The 25,759-nt window shown below is 38.0% G+C and overlaps 6 protein-coding genes and 1 long non-coding RNA gene across 7 annotated transcripts; 5 read left to right on the top strand and 2 right to left on the bottom strand.

Annotated features, from left to right (window-relative positions):
* Positions 1-130: 130 nt before the first annotated feature.
* On the bottom strand, positions 131-822 carry LOC147919488 (uncharacterized). Its single transcript, XM_087504310.1, has one exon. It carries the CDS (start codon positions 820-822, stop codon positions 163-165), a length of 660 nt encoding a protein of 219 aa, XP_087360436.1. The 3' UTR covers positions 131-162.
* Positions 823-1,708: 886 nt separating this feature from the next.
* LOC104771442 (26S proteasome regulatory subunit 10B homolog A) lies at positions 1,709-4,630 on the bottom strand. The gene is made up of 10 exons (XM_010495964.3): positions 4,198-4,630; positions 3,809-3,928; positions 3,546-3,682; positions 3,300-3,461; positions 3,079-3,165; positions 2,908-2,994; positions 2,673-2,810; positions 2,248-2,439; positions 2,055-2,153; positions 1,709-1,966 (listed from the first exon to the last, which is right to left on the bottom strand). Exons 1-10 carry the CDS (start codon positions 4,298-4,300, stop codon positions 1,892-1,894), a joined length of 1,200 nt encoding a protein of 399 aa, XP_010494266.1. The 5' UTR covers positions 4,301-4,630; the 3' UTR covers positions 1,709-1,891.
* An 8,906-nt stretch (positions 4,631-13,536) lies between these two features.
* LOC147919489 (uncharacterized) lies at positions 13,537-16,651 on the top strand. Its single transcript, XM_087503984.1, has 2 exons — positions 13,537-14,818; positions 14,925-16,651. The coding sequence occupies exons 1-2, from the start codon at positions 13,537-13,539 to the stop codon at positions 16,649-16,651; spliced, it is 3,009 nt and encodes a 1,002-aa protein (XP_087360110.1).
* A 9-nt stretch (positions 16,652-16,660) lies between these two features.
* Positions 16,661-17,083, top strand: LOC147919490 (uncharacterized). The gene has a single exon (XM_087503985.1). The coding sequence runs from the start codon at positions 16,661-16,663 to the stop codon at positions 17,081-17,083; it is 423 nt and encodes a 140-aa protein (XP_087360111.1).
* Positions 17,084-17,869: 786 nt separating this feature from the next.
* Positions 17,870-18,301, top strand: LOC147919491 (uncharacterized). The gene has a single exon (XM_087503986.1). It carries the CDS (start codon positions 17,870-17,872, stop codon positions 18,299-18,301), a length of 432 nt encoding a protein of 143 aa, XP_087360112.1.
* A 4,323-nt stretch (positions 18,302-22,624) lies between these two features.
* Positions 22,625-23,411, top strand: LOC147919492 (uncharacterized). Its single transcript, XR_015592368.1, has 2 exons — positions 22,625-22,826; positions 22,998-23,411. It is a non-coding gene; the product is annotated as an uncharacterized LOC147919492 (long non-coding RNA).
* A 799-nt stretch (positions 23,412-24,210) lies between these two features.
* On the top strand, positions 24,211-25,374 carry LOC104771443 (large ribosomal subunit protein eL14y). Its single transcript, XM_019241717.2, has 5 exons — positions 24,211-24,383; positions 24,486-24,587; positions 24,731-24,860; positions 24,946-25,058; positions 25,143-25,374. The coding sequence occupies exons 1-5, from the start codon at positions 24,381-24,383 to the stop codon at positions 25,197-25,199; spliced, it is 405 nt and encodes a 134-aa protein (XP_019097262.1). The 5' UTR covers positions 24,211-24,380; the 3' UTR covers positions 25,200-25,374.
* Positions 25,375-25,759: the final 385 nt, after the last annotated feature.

A 25,759-nucleotide genomic window follows, 5' to 3' on the forward strand; every position in this document is an offset into this window, starting at 1 on the left:
TAACAAAGATTCTTCTTCTTATACTACATTGTATGGCTTACGAAAGTCGTACGATCATAAAGTACATAAGTTTTTAATACACAAGGTACATTACATTAAAAACATACATACGTCTCCATCTATATATACCGTTACGGCTTTTTTATTCAAGCATTTGAAAGTTTATGGGCCTTCATTAGGCCCAACATGAACAATCACTTCTTCCTCTAGCTCAATGCCATCATGAAGAACGATTCCTTGTTGTAGCTCAATACCATCGAATGGAACTTGATGAGGTGCAACGCAGCCTCGTGACTCTTGGTTTAACCCAACATCATCGTGAAGAATCTGATTGTTTCCATCTGATGTGCTATGAAGAGGCCTAATAGGAGGATCTTGTGTCTCTAGATCTGGTCCAAGAACACGATAGGCTTCTTGTGGGACGAGTTCGAGCCCCGCGGCGAAAAGCGGGAGCAAGACTAGATAATGTCGACGAGATAAGTACGAGACCGCGGAACCGGTTACGTGGATAATGCATAACATGAGTAGGTATGCGTTTAGTGTGTGCCAATAGAGGCTCCCATCTTTTGTGTAAAGCCAAAACACTCGGCCGCATCTTCCTATTTTCACTTCTTCTTCGATCAGGTTTTGGATTAGGTCGAGCAAAGTGAAGATTAATGTGTCACAAGCGCATACGATTCCGAATATTTTGGCTAGATCTTTTTCCTTGTCGAGTAACTCTAAGACAAAGCAAAGAAACTCAACGAGGAATGCAATAGCCGAATGTGGTCGAAGACTTTGCCTAAAAACCACGAGTTTTATGACCGGTGTTAGCATCGCCATTTTTAAAATATACGATGATGTGAGGAGAACTTTGTATACGTGGTTGTGTATATATAGTGACATGAAGAGATGATTAATGAATGATCAAGGAGAGAAAAGTCAAAAGTTAAACTCGGAAAATTCCGTGCTAATCATAATGATCTTCACTTTTCATTGCATGGGGAATCAAAGAAAACGTTTTTTTAGTTGTATATTTTTTGTGTTTGAGATCATTTGCAAGTAAACTCTAGTGTAATAGATGAAGTCTCTAATCATTTTAAGCGTAGGATACAATGAATCTCAGCTGTTTGGTGATTTACGACGTAGATGATTTCCGGCATGTTAATTTCCTTTTGAAAAAAGTTTTCCTAGCTAATTAAATCCTAATCATGTTAAGAAGAAAAAAAAGGTGAAAATGCTGAGTCTGTGTTACATTACTTAAATCGTATTTTATGACCACAAGTTTTACATAAATAATTTTTATTTGGTAAAAAAGAATTAATTTGTATGAGTACCTTTTCTATTTCATATAAATAATCATTCAAAAGCATCCTGTTCTTGTAGAACTTTCAGACTTTTCAGAAGAAAAACCTAAGCTCTAACCAAATCTTAGATCAGAATATATTTTCACAAATTTCTAAGATATATGAAAGATTGACAAAAGAATAAACTGTAATTTCCTAACATATGTATACTTCAAATGGACATGAACCAGACATTTTGAGATGCTCTGATATTTTGGGTTTTAGATCGGTCGACGTACATGGATTTGATATTTAGTAGATTTTAGTCTCTGCATTACATCTTTACTGTGAGAATCGGTTCAGTTGATGTTTGTAACTCGTTTGGTTTAGACTAATTGATGTTTAGTTAGGAGAAAAGACGAGAGGCAAATACCAACGAGAAAAGTGGCAAATGCTTGTTTGAAGCACTAAATTACTAAAACGAGTAACTAAGCACACACACTCCACAACAAGATTTGCTCCTTAGAAAGTAAAACAAACAAGTTTCACATTGCCAATAATAATAATACGAAACTGCCATTGCAATGTCCTTTCTTCATCTCCAAAGCACAAGAAAGAGTTTACTCTCACTCCTTCCCAAAATCAGCGTTATAGTGCGAACTCGACTCGAGTTTCTTGGCCTCACTGAGCTTTCTTACCGCCTATAAAAAATGGTTCATTTTCCACATCAAACCAAGATTACAACATGATTTAACCAAATCTCATACATAATATATAATATATACATACCTTCATGAAATCTTCATGGATCACGTAGTCCCGCTCTGCTCGGATTGCAAACATTCCCGCTTCCGTGCATATGTTACGCAGATCAGCACCATTGAAACCCTTTTGGACCAATATAACGTTTCGTAAGAAACTCATTGAAGGAAAGCAACACTCACAACCCCATCAAGTATTGTAAGAAGAAGAAAAAACTAACCTCAGCAAGTTTGACAATAGCCTCGTAGTCAATTTCACCATGTTTGGCGATTCCAGCTGCATGGATCTTGAGAATATCCATTCTTGATTGCTCATTTGGCAAAGGAATCTCAATCTTTCTGTCTAACCTACCCGGACGGAGAAGCGCAGGATCAAGCACATCTGGCCTGTTTGTGGCCATTATCATTTTCACCTAATATATATTCAAAAACACATTCATTGACACATCACACTCACAGAAACAGAATAGCAATGATGGTGGCTTTTAGTGTATAAGCAATTGTGTGAGACAGAAGCTAGAAAGAGACACAATTCGATCAAGATATCCAACAATTTCAAGACAACCACTATAACATCACAACGCAATGTTATGCACATGGACACCAGCTTTGAACTAGATATAAGTTGTGAAACAGAGAGCAATACCTTTCCGAGGTTATCAAACCCATCAAGCTGATTGAGTAACTCCATTAGTGTTCTCTGAATTTCACGATCAGCACTAGTTCCCTCACTAAAACGACGCCCACCAATAGCATCGATTTCATCCATGAAAATGATACAAGGCTAGCCGACAGAAAAAGTTTATAATAAAGTCAAGAATGTGATACAAAGATTATGTATCTGAAGAAGAATTTATACAACCATTACAAGCAAGATTTACCTGGTGTTCACGGGCATAGTTGAACATCTCCCGAATCAGCCTAGCACTTTCTCCAATGTATTTGTCTATGATTGCACTAGATACAACCTAACAAGAGGAAACAGATTTGATCAAACCTCAGAATATGCCATAACGTAAAAATTTCAAAAACAAAGTAGCTCAGAATCAAACCTTCAAGAAGTTGGCATCGATATTGCTCGCTATGGCCCTAGCTAGTAGGGTTTTTCCAGTACCCGGAGGTCCGTAAAGAAGGACACCCTGCATTGATATGTAGAAATTTTTAAAAACCACATCATTAATCAGCTATTATAAGATGATTAAGTCTAAATAAGCACAGCCTGGAAAATATAGGGGCAAAAAAAGCAAGGATCAATGGTATACACAATAATTACCTTTGGAGGTTTGATCCCTACTCTGAGGAAAAGTTCAGGATTCATGAGAGGTAGCTCAATAGATTCCCTGAGTTCTCTGATCTGATCACCTAACCCGCCAACGGCAGAGTAGCTAATGTTGCCTGGGTCTTCGTGAAGCATGTTATACACAACAGGATCAACCTACATTCAAAATCAAAACCACATTATTATCAAGAGAAATACAATACAAGGGTATAACTATACACATGTCCAAATCGAACTCACTTCTCGGGGAAGAGCTCGCATTATTGTTAGTGTTGTCATATCTAGAACAACTCGAGTTCCCGAGGTTAGCTTTTCCTTATCAACTTTGCTTCGGCAACCCACCACATAACGAGGTCCGCTGCTTGCTTTGACAATCACTAAAACAACAAACAAGCAAGATTTTAAGCTTCAGACACCAGAAAAGTTGACAGTAGTACAAGTAGAAGACCCAATGAGCAACAATCTCACAGAAGCATAAAGGGGGATTAAGAAGAAAAGATTACATCTTTCATTATCCAGAGGTCGAAGCACTTCTCCAATAATCTGGCCAACACTTTGAAGAGACTTGAGATCATCCTCAGTTTTGTTGAATTCCTTTTTAGCTCCTCTTAAATTCTCCCTCGCTACACGAACACACAACAAAACTTAGTGTTCTAATCACAACCCATTCACTTATAACAAAATCGATTCATATGCTCATAATAGGAAACTCCATAGAACAGATAGTGAAAAACAAAAATATCAAAACTTGAGATCTTCTCCACCAATCGGAACCAGAAAGAGGAGATCTTTAAGCAATTGAGAGAAAACCCTAGATTCATGTAATTCAAAGCAATTGGAGCTAAGTAGAGATACGAAAAACAGCAGGAGTAATTCAAAGTGGAAATCGAACCTGTTCGAACACGGGATTCGAGTTCCTTATGTTGGAGGAGCTTTTTCCGGTAATCGGAGACAGCCGCGGTCCGGCGTCTAGCAGATTCGTCAACGTCGGTCATGGTCTCTCTGAATCCTTCTTCTTCTTCTTCGTCTTCTTCTTCTACAGAGAGAGATCTCAGATTTTTATCTAAAAAGCCAAGAAGCAAACAAATCTTCTCCGAAACAAAATTTTCTAACTTTTCTTGAGCAATGGGTTTAAGTCTCTACCACAAATTGGACTAAAATACCGAATCGAAACGCTGTCGGTTTTTACTTTAGAGTTTTTTTTTAATATATTTTTATTTATTTTGGGATTTATTATCTTTTCCTCTTTAAACATTTAGTTTCAATATATTATTAGATCGAAGAAGAAGAAGAAACAATGCGATCCTAATCCTACAATGAAAACTTGGAACATTAAAAATAAAGTAGGTTATTATCCGCGGGTTGTTTTTAGTTTCTTAATTTTATTTTGTATATTTTGAAATATTATTTGTTTATATATTGTTAAGAGTCAAATATCATAATTAATAAAGTTTTTTTTTTTTTGTAGTGGTCAATGGTAATTTTTTTTGTTTTTCGTATTTTATTATTTTCTTTAGTTTTCAAAGTAAAAAATAAAGAAAACAAAATTAGACTTAAACAAGTTGTGGTTATTGTAATTTTTGTTATACTCCACATAAATGATTTTTGGAGTACATTGGTGTACATTATTGTAATTTTTGGAGTACATTGGTGTATGTGAGTCCGCATAAATGATTTTAATAAACACTAAATTTTACTTTAATAAAATCAAAATTGGATGATATTGTATATAAATGTGATTTTTTTTTTTTAATTCTAACTCGAAATTACTCATTATATATCACTACCAAAGTACAATATTTTTGCCAATCAAGCTCAATAGTTGAAGTCATCCAATTTAGTTCAATTTTCCAGTACAACATGATAAACCGGAATAAGAATTTCCTTTGTAAATATTATTCGTGGACGTTGATTAGCTAGCTTGGCGACCTTGGAATAAAGTGTTTGGTTTAAATCATTGTCTCCTTCTCCATAAGATATCCTTTATAAAGCTTTGAAGTCTTGGTCATGTTTAGGAGAACCAACGGTTTGAACCAAACATCTTGAATAACTTTCAAACATGCCTCTTTGAACTTAGGTTGTCATTATATGCATATCCAAGATAGATCTTAGCTTTGGAAAAGCCTTAGCTCCATACTACTTATGGTTTCTAAGAATCAATCCCATGCAACAAATGTTGGATCCTTTCCTCCATGTTGTATTTTAGTTTTTTTGGAGGTAGCTGCCACTTTATCAGGCAACTAAATACTTCTAAAGTAAGAAGCTAAGTTTGAGTGTCACAAAGTAGTACCATAAGAAATGCCACGAGAGAAATTTTAGGCACCATGAAGGGAATCCAAGCAAAGCAAATCTTTCCCAAAAGAAGGAATGCCAAAACAGAAGTCATGGACCTTTGGTACTCTTTTTTTGGTTGTGTTGCAACATGTTCCGCCTTGTTCCCCTATTGGCTCTGGGATTTAAACTATTTATTAGTAGCAGTTTCATCTACTTCGATGCTTTCTCAACAAAAAAATTTGGAAAACTTAGCTGCCTAGCTTATAGAAGTTGGTGTTTATTAGATGTTCACATCAACCTTTCTTAACTAAAATTGACTACACCTATTTAAGAAACAAGAAACTTAGATGATCAAAAGAGAAAAAATCATAAAACCAACTAACCCAACGATCCAATTTCTTTGATAACACAACTAATACCTAAAACTCACCAGATAAAAAATATTAAAAGAGTTCACAAACATGGAAAATTATGTGGAGTCAAACCTGGAAGTAGTTTATGTGCCATCAAATCTAAGATTTGGATAAAGTAATCGTGAAGCTTGCCAAAGGTAGAGGGAAGCTGCAGCCAGAGTAGTAAGCTACAAGATCGTAATCATCGTTCAGTTCTTAATGAACAAATTTTTTCTTTGTTTCTACCTATCTCGCTTTGAGTTTCAACACATATATGAAATTAAGCTATCCAAATTAAGATCCTACAATCACATTGAGGTTGTTACTGAACATAACCATAGGTATATGAGCAATGAAATTCATCTGATAATGCTAAAAGGCTTCTTTGACGATAAAATGCTATTGTGTTAACAATTTTTTTTGTGAACCAAACATCAAGCATGTAAATGGCATTATATTGTTTACACAAAATATAGTTGCAGGAATTACAAATACCCGTTGGAGCTGATGAACTTAGTAGAAGGAGATAACATACTTGTTGATTTTCTTTTTGGTGACCCAAACACGTTATTCAATAGCACTGATGTGTCGATTAGAACTCTAATGTCGCACTTTACTTGGGTGATTCTTCTAGGTTAGTAAGATTAGAAAATATAAATGGAACTCCAACACTAAAAAAATATAGAATTAAATAGCTCTAGGGTGTGGTTAATGTACCTCTAGGTTTAAATTAAGAGATGAATTAGACCTCGAGGATTTCCTTTTAAGATTGGAATGTTGGGGAGTCACCGACTTCCGAGACTTCCGAGATGTGGTTACAGAACACCGCGGTGAAGAGATCACATGAAGATTGAAGTTAAACGGATGTTGACCGAGAAGCATCAAGTAGCAAATCGAAGTTTATAATCATCTCAAATAGAAGAATTACTTTTGTTCCTTGGTCAGAAAAGCTAGTTGGCTAATATTGTGCTTAGCTGTATTAATTGTTTTAATTTGATTGGGTATTCATTTTAACTGATGTGTCAGTCTATGCTTCAATACAAAAACTGAGGATATCATGCTCTGGTGAAAAACATAGAAGTTTTATTATATTGATTTTATATTAGGAAGAAAATTGAAAAGCTTTTTCAGCTAATTTATTTGTTGAAAACTCAAAAATAAAAATGAAAATCATTGTTTAATTAAAAATAATCATGAGTTTTCCTCTAGATCAATGAAGAAGGTAGAAGTAAGTTGATTCTTCCGAAGAACCGGAACCGAAGCGCTATGCCGGGGCGGGGGGACGGGAAAGAAACGGCTCCGAAGAAATAAATTGGGGTTCCCAATGCTTCTCTATGCCCAATGAGATGCGCCAACCCCGGGATGCTTTACTCCTAACCCACAAGGTTCCGAGACAGAGTTAAACTGAGTCTCGGTTAAGAACGACGATGATCTACGTGTGATGGAGGACATAGCTTACGATCATCGGCTTTGATCATGCCGCTAGGCATTTGATTAAGACATTGCACAATGATCCGAAGACTTTGTCGCATCTCTTCGATACAGATATAGTAACGATCATAGCGATCTCCTCTGGTACCTACTAGTAAGTCAAGATCCGATTGGTCATGAACGTGGGGGTGTTATTGAATTCTAATTTATAAAGATTTTTGAAGAGTTCAACAAAATCATTAAAAGTGAATAGGGCCTGACTAGTTCAACCGTAGCGTTTGCAATTGCGGTTGCGGGAGATTGCGGAAGCGGGTGGTTGCGGTTTTAAGCGTTATTAAGCGTTTTGAATAACTGGTTTAGAGTTTTAAAATTGGTACATTTGCGGGAGTTTACTACTGGTTGACCAGCGGGTGCAATAGCGGTTAAAACATAATAAATATAATATATAATTATATAAATGTTTAAAAATACAAATTTTTTTATTAAACTTTATTTATAATTAAAACTCATTAAAAATGCTAAAATAACTATTTAAAAAACAAATAGATTTCATATTGAAATACTTATTACTTTATGCATTTGGTTTTTTACCAAAATTTTAATCAAGTAATTTGATAAATGACAAAACATATATTTTAGATCATAGATCTTCGTTCTTAAATCTCACACACTCAATAAGTTCTGTGCGGCATTATTTGCATCGGTAGTAATGATCAAACGAGAGTTGAGAAGAGTCACTGGTGATTTGTTTTTATATTTTTCACAAATAATCTTATTTTCTTCAATTTATGATGAAATGTTATATTTTTATTTAGATATTTTTGAACTTACCTGCGATGTGCCAATAAATTTACATCAAGTTTTCCGGGTTATTGTTAATTGAAATCTTATTTTCTTTCAATTGTTTATTTTTTAATATTCTCAGTCGTATTCATACTTCATTTTCTCCAATCCTTAATGAATAAAATAGTTAGGTAAAAGATATATAAAAAAATATTTCATTATCATTGATTTGTTTCAAGTTTTTTTTTTTTAATTCCAAACGCAATCATCCGCAACCGCAAACGCTTGCGGGAAACAGCTTTTAGAATTTAGTGGTTTGAAGCGGTTGGAAGTGAAAGATTGTTAAAGATTGCTAGAGAGTTTTGTTGATTAGTTTTCTAAAATCTTGTAAAGTGCTCCAAACAATCCTGTATTTTTTGTATACTTTATATGATTTTATTTTGTAAAGAAAGTGTCTAAAATCATGAACCAATAACATAATACTCGTATAAGTAAAAATTGTAAAAAACTGACGCTCTCTCAGGGCGATACTAACGGCGCTTCACAAATCTCTGCTTCACCCCTTTTTTTTGATTTTCTGGCTGGTGTCCGACATCTCTGCCGGCCCCGTGCCTCTTTAGTTTGTTTCATTTTCCGTTCCTTTGCATAGTTTTTCTGTTTTTCTGCAAAACCAAATCCTGAACCGCTTCATCTTCAACCGATCATCTTTGGCGATGGTTTCCGTTGATCTCTGGTGGTGATCTGAAGATTGATTCGACAATGAATTTGGATAATCTTGTGTTTCATACGGTGGATTGGCCTTTGTCAGTCTTCGGTGATGTCGTTCTTTTCCTCTTAGTTGTGATGATGATTGTGCTTAAGTTTGATCTAAAGATGAATCAAACACAATCACATTCACATTCGGTAAGAGTTGAGTTCTTTTGTGGTTGGAAACAATTTTGGTTCAGCCAACACTCTCCCATAGTGGGAACGATTTGTTTATGGTTCGTTGGAGTGGGTAGATCTTACAATTTCTTCCAAATTGAGCCTGTTATCTCCGTGAAGGGTTTTTTGACTCTCCATGATGTCCGACATGTCCAAAACCATTTTGGTAAAGGGATTCAACATAAACTTCTGACAACATGTTGGTGTATTGGTCGGCGAATATGGGATCCTGGGAAATCAAGTCTACAGAGAACCAACATATCAAAGGAAGAGAAGATACCACCATGTATTACTAAGCGGCAACGATGTGTAGGTTGCTACAAAAAGCATGATCATGATCATATTCAAGCAACATATCAATATGTTCTTTTAATCAGAGTGATGCGAAAAGCATTTTGGAGTTTCATCTATAAGATGTTAGCCTTTTACAAGTATATGAAGAGGGGACTTAACAGATTCTTTCTGTTGCCCGTAAGGCTTCCGTTTGGATAGCAGGGTTACTTCCACTTCTTCATCGAAATTGTGTTCAATTTCCTTTATTTGTTTCAACGGTTGTACTTGAATGGTTTTTATGTATCATGTAAAACTTTGGTTATATAATATTATCGATTTGCCGTGTTAAAAAAAAAAAACATAATACTCCCTCCAGTTTTTTTTACTTGTCATTCCAGAGCTTTGCACACAAATTAAGAAAATAGATCAATGTTCTATTATACCCCTTTTTAATACATTTTCTAATTTTTTTATTGGTCAAAGAATTAAAATAGTTGGGATAAAATTGGTATTTTTACCAAATATATACATTGAAAACCTAAAACGACAAGTATTGGAAAACAAAAATTTTACTCTACAATGACAAGTAAAAAAAACCAGAGGGAGTAATTGAATTCAATAACAATCCTAGAATCTTTTGTTTTAATTGAATAACACAAAAAATTTAATGATTTTATAAAAATCTGAATCGAATAACCCAAATTGGTTACAATTTTAAATGAATTTTTACAAATCACAAACTAATAACACTAAACTTTAATAGAGTTTAATAAAATCTTGATCTAATAATAACAAATTCTTTATTAATATTTATTAGGTTAATCAAAGTATATGCATGCAGTTTGATGTTCATTCGCAAGATAAATCTTCACAGATCTGATCTAACAAATCTCATATACAAATCTAGTTATTTTAAAAATTATCAAATAAAATTCAAAAATATAAACAATACTAACAAAATGTAAAATATTGCTTGTAAAATAATTTACTTAATATTTATAGGTTAATCAAAGTATATGCGATGCAGTTTGATAATTTGTTGGGGTTTTATGATATAATATTCAAAACCTATTGTATAATAAAACTCAGAATGATTCCACAATGTTGTTGTATGATATCAAAACTTCTTCCCTTGAGCTAGGTTCACTCGAATCTCCCGACCCTCCAGCTCAAATTCGTCAAGCGATTCAAGTGCAGCATCCATTTCTGCTTTGGAAGAGTATCATAGAAAGCCATAACCCCGTAATCTTCCTGTATCTCCATCAAACACAACTCTAACCCCAACCACATCTCCACACTCTCTAAACGCTCCAGCTAATGATTCAGAAGTAACAGTGCACGACAAGTTACCAACAAACCGCTTATGCTCTGTCTCTGGATACAAAGGCTCTTTGTTAGGCTTTGGTTTGTCTGCAAAGTTCACCATCCGAATTCCGAACCACTTGTTCACACAACATCACATTTGGACACAGAATAAGAGAGAGATTCATAATTAAGCGGAAACGGCCTTTCCTCTCCGTTCGTATTCTCGGTATCAAGAGCGGTGTTCGTTAATTGATCAATTTTTGGAGCAAGATATTCATGTCTTTTACCACTACCAGTTTGTGCTGCAACAATAACATCTTTCCCTGACAATATAGAGTTATAGACGGTATGCAAACAGGTAAAAAAACATTATATGATCAGTTCCACAATCAAACATTTCAGAATCATAACATGAATTAAATGGTTGCCTTGGTGAGTTTAGTAGTTATAAAAGTTCGATTTTTTCCTTTATTAACAAGTAACTGAACCCATAAAACCAATCATCAAGCAAGCAATTTCATAGAACACAGCAAAATTTAAAACATTTCACAATCAACAAGTTGCTTCTCCAAGTTCCCTTTTAGATTTCACTAAATTTGAAAACTTTACCTGAGTAAGAGATGGTCTGCCGAAACCAGAATCTTGAAGAGCTACAGAGACCTTATCAGATAACCCAAGAGACTTCCAGAAACGGTTTGGTCAGCGAAGAACGTATCATTACCCTTTTTCTCTACTTCGGCTTCCGTGGCAGACGCAAACCCACGAACCCATTTCCCATCAGATCGAGTCACGAGTCATAGAGCTCAAACGGTAAGAAACAGATGAACCATAAGCGAGAGCAAACGAGACCTTGAACTTTTGGGACAAGAGCTTCGACGGTGCTGACGAAGAGACTCCGTACAAATGAAGCACGGAGACAGAGCGTGAGAGAATCATCGGAATTCAAAAATCAAAACTTCATGAAAAAGGCAATCAGATTTTATCACGGCGGATAATATTGGAGAAGAAACCTAATCCAAAAGGGTTTTAGGGTATAAGCAAAATGAAGAAACCTCTGTTTCAGTCTCTTCAACATTACTCATTAGGTCACTAAGTAAGGGAACGACTACGTTTAAGCTCTGTTTTTTTTTTTTTGATTCGTTTCTTTGTCCCACATCGACAACGTGAGCGATGAGTTTTGTTGTTTATATATCGCTAGAGATCATTGATGGTCACCTGGATGATGACATATAGCCGTGCGGATTGAGTGTGATTGACGGCTGTGTCTCCTTCGGGATTCTCTGCGCTGTAGACGATTCGCCACCCGGTTAGGTCTTTTGTAACGACCCGGAACCTCGGTAGGGGAGAGTCGAGAAATCCGAGTCGAGATATCGAGGATTGAGGTTTCGGTACTTAGTCCGAGAGACAGTCCGAGTTAAATAGGAATGAAAGTCCTAGTGATAGTGATAGTGATAGTGATAGTGATAGTGATAGTGATAGTGATAGTATAGTGATAGTGAAGTGATAGTGATAGTGAAGTGCACTATCCGGAAATGGTTGCATCGGCGATCGATGGACCGGGCCGATGGACAAGGTGGCATGGTTTGGCCGGTGGGCCGATAATGGACTAGAAAGGACTCGAAATCTCGTGGAGATTTAAGCCGACCTACGGGAAAGGAAACCCGAAGGAAATGGAAACTCGCGGTAATGGAAAGGTGATCGGATAAGGACAGATGCGAGAATTATGGGAAGTTATGGGCAGTGAGACTTATCGTTCCAAGGAAACTTAGGGCGATTCGTGGATCCTATATAAGGGATAAAACCCTTAAGAATTTCCCTAGTTCCGCATAAGAATCCGAGAGCCGCCGCAAGAGAGAAAGAGGAGAGTTTCCGTCGAGCGAGAGAGATCCTAAGTCTAGAGTCGAGAAGAACGGTAAGTGTTTTTCCACCTTGATCCGTCGATAGTTATGGTTATGGTTAGAGGATTTATCTCGGATACTAATGGTATCGATCTGTCCGTGTAGAAGCGGGGATCAGATCCGAGCATAGAAACCGAGAGATCAACACCTTAGGTCGATACCGAAGGTGAGTGCGTGACTGTGGCCGAGTTCCATGGTTGATTCTCTTGACCCGTGGTTTATTTAATCTTGTTAATTGCTTGTTTTATGGTTGTGGTTTCTATTGCAATATGAATGATGGTTGGTCTAAGAGATTTAGGCGACTATCCATGGTATTTGATTGACTTGCGTGACTTGATTGGAATATTCCCTGTGTTAGATTGAGATCGTTGAACTGAGCCTAGTGAGACGGGATGACCGCTCAACTAAGTAAACTTTGTTTGCTTACGCCTCCTTTTATGGACGCAGGAAAAGATAGGTCCGATGATCGGGACTTTAGTGGCTGACCAGCTCGTGTGACAGAGGCAAGGGAGGAGGAAGGATGGTGTGGCTTTGGGTAGAAATATTCATGACGTTATTTTATTTAGTTTTCGTTATTTCCATGCATGGGACAAGTTGTTATTTCGTTGAATTGAACCTCTTAATATTTTAATGAATTCGCAAGTTTAAGTTAAGTTCACCTGTTATTCATATCCGCTGTTGCACTTAGTTAATTATCGCATAGAATTCGTCGGCCCTAGAAAATTTTTATCGGCCAGTTTTGGTCCGAGTATGGGTTTTTAGGGTCGGGGTCTTACATTTTGTATCAGAGCACGGTTATAGTTCTAGGACATGTTCATATAATGGGTGCATGGGTTATTGTTACGGAAAAGCCATCCCTTCCTTGCCGATAACGTCTCACGGTAAGACTGGTCATGTATAGATTATAGGGTGATAGGCTAAGTTGGTTTGGACGCTAACTTAGAATCAGTTATGGTATTTCAGATGGCACCTAACACTCGCAACTCGGCTAGTACCTCGGCTAGACCAGGAGTCGGAGGGAACACTGAGGAAGCACCGAACACTGCTGCGGTGAATGTTGAGCAAGTGGGTGCGAGGACCGGGACGGAAACCGGAGGGCATGGAACCCAGGGAGTCGGTACGAGAGCGATACCAATAGGGGGTACGGGTGCTAATGCGACTGCGAACGTGGGGATGGGGCAAGTATTGGAGACCTTGGTCCAAATACTGAACCAAATGACACCACCTCAGGCCGCAAACCCGCCTGTACCTAATGTGGTGCCAGTGGTGGCAGCTCCTTCGTACTTGACTATCATGGACCACATGCTTAAGTTGGGTACGCAGTATTTTAGTGGGGGAGAGAATCCGACCGAGGCTGACGAATGGAGAAGTCGCCTCGAAAGGAACTTCAACTCGGTGCGTTGTCCGATGGAGTATCGGAAGGACATCGCTACCCACTACCTGTCCGGGGAAGCCCATGCGTGGTGGACAGGCATGGCAAACCGTATGGTCAACCCGAATTGTTCATGGGAGACTTTTCGTGGGTTGTTTCTTGTGAAATATTTTCCGCAAGAAGCTATCGACCGTCTTGAGTTGGAATTTCTAGACTTGAAGCAAGGGGACCGGTCCATGCAAGAGTATGAGACCGAGTTCAACCGACTCAAGAGGTACAGTGGGAATGAGATGGTAGAGGAGCAAGTTCAGATTCGTCGGTTTTTGCGGGGCATGAGGGTGGATGTCTGCAACCGGTGTATGATTCGGAACTTCGGGAGTCTTGCTGAGCTGGTGGAGAAGGCGGCCATGTTGGAGGACAGACTGACTGAGGAAGCTCGGCAGAATCCTGGAGGAATCACGGTGCAGCAGGCGCCGATGGTGAAAACTGAACCGGGAACTGAGAGTAAGCAGACTGGGAGTCAGAAACCTACGGGTAAGGGCAGTGTGCGCTTGTGTCCGACTTGCCGTAAGAGACACTCGGGTCAGTGCCGACAGTTGATGGGCGCTTGTTTCAATTGCGGTGAGAAAGGTCACATGGCAAGCAGCTGTCCGAAGGGGGGGAGCAACACAGGAGTGTGCTACCAATGTGGACAGCCGGGTCATATTCGGCCGGATTGTCCGCAGTTGGGAACGCAAGGGCAGAAACGGGTCAGCGAGGTGCTGCCGTTGCCACCACCGCCGAAACGGCCGGCGATTATGCCTAGGGTGTATTCGATCGCGGACGGGCAGGTGGAAGCGAGCACTTCACAGCAGATCACTGGTAAGTTGGATACTCACCTTAGTGAATTTCTTGCGTGAATATTGTGTGTGTGTGTGCGTGTGTTTGTTTGTGTGTGTATAGGTTCTTAGCAAGTAGAATTGTGTAGGGACTTTACTCATGGACGGTGTGGAAACTCATGTGATGTTTGACACCGGGGCTACGCATTGCTTTGTGAGTCCGGATATGATTGGTAAGGGTGGTTTCCGGAAGGAACTCGGAGATCATTTTGGTTTAGTACAAGCAGCGGGCGGTCAAGTGATGTTTACATACGGAGTGGTGCGTAATATCTCGGTCATGGTATGCGGCATGGATTTGCCGGCGGACTTAGTCATATGTCGAGTAAAGGCACACGATGTGATATTGGGTATGGACTGGCTAAGTAAACACCGAGCTCACTTGGACTGCTATCGCGGGCGAGTATTGTTTGAAACTGCTAAGGAGATGGTAGTATATCAGGGCATCAGGCTATTGCCGGGAAACTTGTTAGTCTCGGCGACGCAGGCCGAACAGTTGATCAGTAATGGGTGCGAAGCTTACCTGGCTTCGATCATGATAGAGGAAGTAGGCACGAGTGCAGAATTAGCGGAGATTCCAGTGGTACGGGAGTTTGAGAGCGTGTTCGGACCTTTGTACGGGTTACCACCATCACGGTCAGATCCGTTTCCTATTGAGTTGGAACCTGGTACGGCTCCGATATCGAAAGCTCCGTATCGCATGGCACCGGCAGAGATGGCCGAGTTAAAGAAACAGTTGGGAGAACTGATGGAGAAGGGATTCGTGAGACCGAGTAGCTCACCATGGGGTGCACCGGTACTCTTTGTAAAGAAGAAGGACGGTACCTTTCGACTTTGCATCGACTACCGAGGATTGAATAAGGTTACGGTGAAGAACCGGTATCCTTTACCGAGGATCGACGAGTTGTTAGATCAACTTCGGGGAGCCACATATTTCTCGAAGATTGATTTGGCTTCGGGATATCACCAAATCCCTATAGAGGAGTCCGACATTCGGAAGACAGCCTTTAGGACAAGGTACGGCCATTACGAGTTTGTGGTCATGCCGTTTGGGTTAACCAACGCCCCAGCAGCATTCATGAAGCTCATGAATAATGTTTTCCGAGAATACCTGGACGAGTTTGTGATTGTGTTCATAGACGACATTTTGGTTTACTCGAAGAGTAAAGAGGAGCATGCCGCGCATTTGAGGACAGTGCTAGAAAAGTTGAAGGAGCAGAAGCTTTTCGCCAAGCTAAGCAAGTGCAGCTTTTGGAAGCACGAGATTGGGTTCTTAGGACATGTAGTATCGGACAAAGGAGTGTCCGTGGATCAGGAGAAGATTCGGTCCATAGCAGAGTGGCCTAGACCGCAAAATGCCTCGGAAATCAGAAGCTTCCTAGGACTGGCCGGATACTATCGTAGATTTGTGAAAGGTTTCGCGAGTATGGCGCAGCCGCTGACCAAGCTAACGGGAAAGGACGAACCGTATGTGTGGTCGGCTGAGTGCGAGAAGAGTTTCTCGAGACTTAAGGATATGTTGACTAGTGCGCCGGTGTTGGCACTACCGGATCCGGACGAGCCGTACGTGGTGTACACGGACGCGTCGGGTCGAGGTTTGGGATGTGTACTTATGCAGAATGGGAAGGTGATAGCTTATGCTTCTAGACAATTGAGGAAGCATGAAGCGAATTACCCAACCCACGATCTAGAGATGGCAGCCGTAGTATTTGCATTAAAGATTTGGAGGTCCTACTTGTATGGAGGTAAGGTGCAAATATACACGGACCACAAGAGTTTACAGTACATCTTCACTCAGTCAGAGCTGAAGCTACGCTAGCGGAGATGGATGGAACTAGTCGCGGACTACGATTTAGAGATTAGTTACCATCCGGGTAAAGCCAATTTAGTAGCAGACGCCTTGAGTAGGAGAGGGTCGGCTATCAGTGCTGAGAAAGAAGTTGAGGACTTAGTTGGTATGATCAGAACCTTGCGGTTGAATGCGTTGACAGAGCAGTTGGAACCGTTGGGCCTTGGGGCCGCGAACCAGGCAGATTTGCTAACACGGGTACGGTTAGCACAGGAGAAAGACGCAGAGCTGATACGGTTGTCCAAGGTGGACGGAACCGAGTATGAGACAGCAAACAACGGCACTATTTTGGTTAGAGGACGGGTGTGCGTTCCTATGGATAAGAATCTTCGTACCAAAATCCTTAAGGAGGCGCATCAGTCTCAGTTAGCGATCCATCCTGGATCCACCAAAATGTACTAAGACTTGAAGAGGTATTACCATTGGTCGGGCATGAAGAGAGATGTGGCGGAATGGGTCGCAACTTGTCCGACATGTCAGAGAGTTAAGGTAGAGAATCAGGTCCCGGGCGGTTTGTTGCAAAGTTTACCGATACCCGAGTGGAAATGGGACATGATAACCATGGATTTCGTCACGAGCTTGCCGCCGTGCGACAAGAAGGACGCCATCTGGGTAGTCGTGGATAGACTGACCAAATCGGCACATTTCCTGGCCATCAACAAAAAGGATGGGGCCGAGAAATTGGCCGAGGTGTACGTACAAGAGATAGTATGGCTGCATGGTGTTCCAGCGAGCATAGTATCGGATAGGGACTCGAAGTTTACTTCGGGGATATGGAAGGCCTTACAAAAGCGTTTTGGGACGCGAATGGATATGAGTACGGCCAACCATCCGCAAACGGACGGGCAGTCCGAGCGTACCATACGGTCGCTCGAGGATCTTTTGCGAGCAAGTGTCTTGGATTGGGGAGACAGATGGGTAAGGCATCTGCCGTTAGCAGAATTTGCCTACAACAATAGCTTCCACGCGAGTATAGGCATGTCACCGTAAGAAGCTTTATACGGTCGACCTTGCAGAACACCCTTGTGCTGGACACAAGTAGGGGAGCGAAGTGTTTACGGTCGAGATTTCGTGGACGAAACGACCAAGAAGATCAAAATCTTGAAGCTGAAGATGAAGGAAGCTCAAGATAGACAGAAAAGTTATGCGGATAAGCGCCGAAGGGAGTTGTAGTTTCAGGTTGGAGATATGGTTTATCTCAAAACTGTGACTTATAAGGGTAAGGATCGGGTAGCACTGAACACTAAGTTGACACCTATATACATGGGACCGTACCGAATCCTGGAGAGGATTGGTCCGATGGCCTACAAGTTGGAGTTACCTCCGGCTATGTCAGCTTTTCATCCGGTGTTTCACGTGTTGATGCTAAGGAAGTGCATCACGGGACGGGAGAATGTGATCTCCGAACCCCCACCTGACCTACAAGTCAATATGACCATCATCGGTCGGCCAGTTCGGATAACTGGTACAAAGATGAGGGGTCCGCATAAGAAGAAGAAGACGAAGCTGATTCAAGTCGTATGGGATTGCGAAGGAATAGAGGAAAACGACTTGGGAACCAGAGGAAGTTATGAAGGTGAACTTCAAGAAGTGGTTCGACAAGAGAGAGATCCCTCGTAAGGAAAGTAAAGATTCGAGGACGAATCAATCCTAAGTAGGGGAGAAATGTAACGACCCGGAACCTCGGTATGGGAGAGTCGAGAAATCCGAGTCGAGATATCGAGGATTCTCTCGAGGATTGTATCGAGGATTCTCTCGAGGATGGTATTGAGGATTCTCTCGAGGATTCTCTCGAGGATTGTATCGAGGATTGTATCAGGATTCTCTCGAGGATTCTCTCGAGGATTCTATCGAGGATTGTATCGAGGAATTTCATCGAGGATCGAGGAATTATATCAAGGATTTTTATCGAGGATTGCCGAGAGTTGCCGATACTTGGTATCAAGGATTGCCTAGAGCTGCCGATACTTGGTATCGAGGATTGTCGAGAGTTGCCGATACTTGGTATCGAGGATTGCCGAGAAATGGGATGGGAGGTTTCGGTACTTAGTCCGAGAGACAGTCCGAGTTAAATAGGAATGAAAGTCCTAGTGATAGTGATAGTGATAGTGATAGTGATAGTGATAGTATAGTGATAGTGGTAGTGAAGTGATAGTGATAGTGAAGTGCACTATCCGGAAATGGTTGCATCGGCGATCGATGGACCGGGCCGATGGACAAGGTGGCATGGTTTGGCCGGTGGGCCGATAATGGACTAGAAAGGACTCGAAATCTCGTGGAGATTTAAGCCGACCTACGGGAAAGGAAACCCGAGGGAAATGGAAACTCGAGGTAATGGAAAGGTGATCGGATAAGGACAGATGCGAGAATTATGGGAAGTTATGGGCGGTGAGACTTATCGTTCCAAGGAAACTTAGGGCGATTCGTGGATCTTATATAAGGGATAAAACCCTTAAGAATTTCCCTAGTTCCGCATAAGAATCCGAGAGCCGCCGCAAGAGAGAAAGAGGAGAGTTTCTGTCGAGCAAGAGAGATCCTAAGTGTAGAGTCGAGAAGAACGGTAAGTGTTCTTCCACCTTGATCCGTCGATAGTTATGGTTATGGTTAGGGGATTTATCTCGGATACTAATGGTATCGATCTGTCCGTGTAGAAGCGGGGATCAGATCCGAGCATAGAAACCGAGAGATCAACACCTTAGGTCGATACCGAAGGTGAGTGCATGACTGTGGCCGAGTTCCATGGTTGATTCTCTTGACCCGTGGTTTATTTAATCTTGTTAATTGCTTGTCTTATGGTTGTGGTTTCTATTGCAATATGAATGATGGTTGGTCTAAGAGATTTAGGCGACTATCCATGGTATTTGATTGACTTGCGTGACTTGATTGGAATATTCCCTGTGTTAGATTGAGATCGTTGAACTGAGCCTAGTGAGACGGGATGACCGCTCCACTAAGTAAACTTTGTTTGCTTACGCCTCCTTTTATGGACGCAGGAAAAGATAGGTCCGATGATCGGGACTTTAGTGGCTGACCAGCTCGTGTGACGGAGGCAAGGGAGGAGGAAGGATGGTGTGGCTTTGGGTAGAAATATTCATGGCGTTATCTTATTTAGTTTTCGTTATTTCCATGCATGGGACAAGTTGTTATTTCGTTGAATTGAACCTCTTAATATTTTAATGAATTCGCAAGTTTAAGTTAAGTTCACCTGTTATTCATATCCGCTGTTGCACTTAGTTAATTATCGAATAGAATTCGTCGGCCCTAGAAAATTTTTATCGGCCAGTTTTGGTCCGAGTATGGGTTTTTAGGGTCAGGGTCTTACATCTTCCTCTGCGGGGATGGTCGCACGGTTGTCTGACAGGTAAACTCTTTTGTGTTGTCGATTGTTTTACTTTTTTCTAATGCTAGGGTTGGTTAAGACCTCCCAGAACAAAGCCGTAACCCCGTGCTCTTCCTGTATCTCCATCATACACAACTCTAGCCCCAACCACATCTCCACACTCTCTAAACGCTCCAGCTAATGAGAATTTTGGGTTGAATATCTAAGCTGCAAGGTTTTGTTTCAAAACATGAAGCATTACATTCTTTCCATTATATTGTGGATAATGAAGATGGATGTTGACTTGCAGGTTTCATGAGTTGTAAGTTTTTAATGACTGGCAGGTTTTTAGTTTGAGGCTTTGAGTCCATGTATCAATGTTCCAGTTTGGTTTCTGTAATGTTTCAGTAACGAGCAAAACAAATTTGTGTGGTGTAATTAAAAGATAAATTCTTATGTTGCTTCTCAATCTGAGTTTCATTATAACTAATGACACCACTTTTTCCCGGGCGTAACGGGAATAACAGGTGTTTCTAAAGTAATTATAGCTGACCAGAAATCTTTCTTCTCTGATATCCTGTTTAACCTTTTCAGTTTGGATCTGTTGACGGCTTGATGTAATTTAATATAGACAGAATATTATTGAATTTGATTGTTTTACTATGATGGTTCTAGGGGTGTCAATCGGGTTGGCCCGGCCTGGTCCGGTCCGAAACCTGTAAAGCCCGCATATGTTTGAGCCCGGCCCGGCCCGGCTCGAAATATTTCCGAGCCTATATTTCAAAGCCCGAGCCCGGCCCTAACAGGGCTATAGGACTTTTCGAGCTTTTTCGGGCTTATCTTACCGATAAAAAATTCAAACTTATAAGCCTTAAAAAAAACAGTGTTTGAAGGTGCACTATAAAAAAATCAATCAAAAAATTAATAACTTATCTATATTCATTACAACCAACTTAATTTAAAATAAAAAGTTTACTAAACAAAATTTCGATACTTTAACCAAATAAACTAATATATAATTAATATAAAATATCATGGATACATTTTTTTAAAGTATTAAGTGTGGTTATTAAGTAAATATAAAAACTAGGATTAGAGTTTAAAACTTTAATTACAATAAATTATTAATCAAATATTGCAATCAAACAAAAATGTTAACAAAAAAAAATATAAATATATTTGTTAAAGGGCTTTTCGGGCTGGTTCGAACCCGGTCGGGCTAAGCCCGAAAAACCCTATAGCCCAAACGGGCTGAGCCCGAAAGGCCCGATTTTTTCTGGACATATATATTTAAGCCCGAGCCCGCTATTTTCAGAGCCGGGCCGGACCAGCCCGCGGACTTTGGCCCTAATTAAAAATATTATAATATTTAAATTTTTTAAAATTTTAAATATTGAAAATTGTAAAAGCTCTTAGCTTTTTAAAAGTTTTTAAATATTATAATTTTAAAATTTTAATAGTCTAAAATATTATAAATATTGAAACTTTTTAAAAGGTTCAAATAATATATTCGAACCTTTTAAAAGTTTAAAATATTATAAATATTGAAACTTCTAAAAGTTTTAGCTTTAAAAAGGTTTCAAAATATTATAATTTTAAAATTTTAAAAATTTCTTAACATTTTAAAGGTTTTTAAAACCTAAACTTTAAAACAACCAATAGGGATTCAACATGTCACTAATTAACATTTTTAGAAATTTGCAGAATTTTATTTATTAAGAATTATTTTTAACAACCTATCAGGATTTGACATGTCATTCATTAATATTTTCTAAATTTCCAGAATTTTTTTAGAAAAAGGAAAATTTTAAATTTATGGAAATAAAAAAACTATGTACAATATCCCACATTGGCTAGAAAATTTTTAGACAATGGTTCAAACCAGTATAGGAGATTAATATGCTTCAAACAACGAATGAGCAGGAAAGCTTGATTTATCAGGCATCCAAGTTAAAAAGTTTTATTCGGTTTGATCCTGTTTTTTATTTGATCAAACTAAAACTTTAAAAAGTTTCAAAAAAATATTATAAAAATTATTTTTAAAAATTTTAAATATTTTAAATATTGAAAATTTTAAAAGCTCTTAGCTTTTAAAAAGTTTTAAAATATTTATATTTTAAATAGTTTAAAATATTATAAATATTGAAACTTTTTAAAAGGTTCAAATATTATATCCGAACCTTTTAAAAGTTTAAAATATTATAAATATTGAAACTTCTAAAAGTTTTAGCATTAAAAAATATTTCAAAATATTTTTATTTGCTTGATTTATGCTTATTTATCAGGTTTCCGAATTTAAAAGTTATTTGATTTTATTTTAGCAAATTAAAATTTTTAAAGGTTTAAATATTTTTTATAGAATGTTTAGAAATATTATAAATACCTCCATAAAAATGTTAAAATATTATAACTATTTAAACTCTATAAAAAGTAAAAGTGTCATTAATATTTAACTCTAAAAAAATGTTATAGATAATTAAACTACATCTAAAGTTTGAAATATTTTAAATATTTAATCTCTTTTAAAAATTTTAAAGTTTTAAGAATTACTAAATATTATATATTAATTTTTTTAGTATCTTGAAAATATTTTACTTATCTCCGTTTGTGCTTTATATCTCTTATGAGCTGTAAAACATGTTTTTGTGTATGACTTTATAGATGATTTGATACTTTTGCAGTAAAATTTTTATTTTTAAGTCTAAGAAAGAACGATTGACGTCGCAATACCTTGATTTGATGTTATTTGAGTTTAAAGAAGAAGGACCGACGAAAAGCACAAATATTGTTTTTACTATACATGAGTTCATATTACTTTCTCTGCAAGTAAGGATTTTGGTTTGAAAAATATATGGATGAAATTATCAGTAATTGGGTGCATGTGTTGACTATGTTGGTTTTCATGAATTGCACAATTTTTATAAGAAAAAATAATTTTGGTCTTGGAGTTCGATGCGTTAACAAGTTGTGTGATAGTCTAAAAAAAGGTTTTTTCAGTGAAAGAATGTGAAAAAGTTGACGAGGAAGCACAAGAAGAAGAGTATAACAAAGAACTGGACGGTAAAAGTAACGATGACAATTACCATAAAATTTGACAATGAAAATGACAAGAAAGAATATGAAGAATAAGAAAACATTAAATAAAAATACGAAAACATAGGTGATAGCGATCAATTAAATATGAAAATGAGATAAATTCATGATTATAAAATTGTTTCGTTTTTCTGGTGGCCAAAGAAATAGTTTAAGATATGTGTCACCAGTTTGATCCGCCTTGCATGGACGTCGAGTTAGATTCATGATTTTTTTATCAGATTTGATTTTAAAACACAACTGATTTTTATATTTTTTAAAATTGTGTATATGAAATTTATTTTTTTCCTTAATAGTAATTTAAAGTTTTGTGTAAAATAATATTTCATTACCGTCATCAATCATATATAATTTTTATCAAAATAAATTAAATAAACCCACGCGTAGCGTGGGTTCAAAACCTAGTTTTCTTAACCATAATCTGAAAATATTCTAATTTTTAACTTATAAATTTGTAAGCATAGTTCATCTTCTTATTTTTAAACAACTAATTTATTTGATAAATTCAAAAATATTTAATTTGTTTATACATCAACCAAACAAAAATGCACTAACCTACCATCTAACTCTATACAGTAAAACCTCAATAAATTAATAAGGTCGAGATCATGAAATTTTATTATTTATAGAAGTTTAAATTTATTATAAATTAATTAATAAAATATTAATTTATAAAGATATATTTTTTATTTTTATAAATTTACAAATTTTTCTTTTAAAAATATATATTTTTGTTATGATTCATATTTTAATATGATTTTTTAATTTACAGTATTGGTTATCATAATATGATGGATGTCATTAGGTTACTAAATTAATTATTTAGGTAAAAATGATAAACGCTTAAAAATTCAGAGTTTAGAAAAAAATTTCATTGTGATGGTGAAGTTAAAGAAAATATTACGATACCTCTAACATTTTCCATAATTTTTCGATGCTTTTTAAGAAAACAACACCAAATTTTTTTTATTCAATGAGAAAGATTGGAGATAAACTCCAACGAGAAAGCAAATTAAAAACGAACACCATCATATCAAAAACGAAAATAAACAAACGAACACCATGTATAAACGACAACCTAGATTTTATATTTGGGCCTACTTTGGGCCTTGACAGTGTATTGATCTTATAACGTTGGGCCTTTTGGATGTTTTGATGAAATTAGGGCTCAATCTCTAAAACGAGATGGTATATATACACTAAAACCCTAGACGCTTCTCCTTTCAGCTGTAGCTCGTCTACTTTTACAATCGGAGCTTCGACCTTCCAAACCTACCGGCGGCGAAAATGGTGAGCTTCTTCAGCTATTTTTTTTGGGGCGAGAATAGGCTTTAGATTTGTTCAATCAAGTTGTGAGATGTAATGTTTCGAATGGTGGTGTGATTGTCTCAGGTTTTCAAGAGGTACGTTGAGATTGGGCGTGTCGCACTTGTGAACTACGGTGAAGATCATGGAAAGCTCGTCGTCATCGTCGACGTCGTTGACCAGAACAGAGTATGTTCCCTATCTATTCCAATCTCAGATTCCGCAATTTCTCTTTTGTTAGATTTAGGTGCAGAACTTGGTTTAGCTAGGTGCTATGAGTGGTGTTGAAATGTGAATTCTTGTTTCATTTATGTTGGTTTTTGTTAATTTAGGCTTTAGTGGATGCCCCTGATATGGAGAGGATCCAGATGAACTTCAAGAGGTTGTCTCTTACCGATATCGTGATTGACATTAACCGAGTGCCAAAGAAGAAGGCTTTGATTGAGGCAATGGAGAAGGCTGGTGAGTGTTGTGATATGTAATGAAATGTTGGATTTAGTTTTATTGATTGTTTTAGTGTTGTTAACCCGAAAAGCATCTCTTGCAGATGTGAAGAACAAATGGGAGAATAGCTCATGGGGTAGGAAGCTTATCGTGCAGAAACGTAGGGCTAACCTCAATGATTTCGATAGGTTCAAGATTATGTTGGCCAAAATCAAGGTCAGTGTGTTAAAGTGCTATGATTGTGTGTTTTTATGTTTGTTGGCCAAAATGTTAATGGCTTGTTTCTTTGCTTATTTGCAGAAAGCTGGTGTTGTCAGGCAAGAACTTGCTAAACTGAAGAAGGAGATCACTGCCTAATCAAAAGATAATATTATCTGCAAATCTGTTTTTTTGACTTTTGGATTCGGTAATTAGTGTTTTTTTGCAAGTCTCAAACTTCATTATGTGCTCAAGTATCCCATGTTTTGAAACCTTGTTTGAAAGATTTTGTTCTTGTTATTTTTATCTTTAAAGTGACCAGTTTTTCTTATTATACCTTTAGTTTTGTTAGATTCTTTTGTTGGTATTAGTAATGCACTCTGCTATTGTGATGCTTGAGCCTGCAAGAAGCCAAGGTCTGGATGATCAAATTGAATTTACGAACGAGAAATTTACGATTTCAATGTATATTTTTTCTGCACGAATAACGGGATATTTATGATTCTACTGAATTAGATGAAATTTACGATTTTAATGGGCTACGCTTGTCAATTACTGGGTGAAGAAATCACTCGTGGCTTTTGTCAAATGACACAAGTCGGAAACTTCCCAAAGACTTGAGGCGTACTAATTGTGTTTCGAATAATATTAACTCGCTTAGGCTTCTAAATCGAGTATAGAATATTATGGTTAGTTTTGAAGTCGTAGACTCGTACGCC

The sequence above is a fragment of the Camelina sativa genome, chromosome 20, assembly GCF_030686135.1.
Source record: "Camelina sativa cultivar CO46 ecotype springtype chromosome 20, ASM3068613v1".
Lineage (NCBI taxonomy): Eukaryota > Viridiplantae > Streptophyta > Magnoliopsida > Brassicales > Brassicaceae > Camelina > Camelina sativa.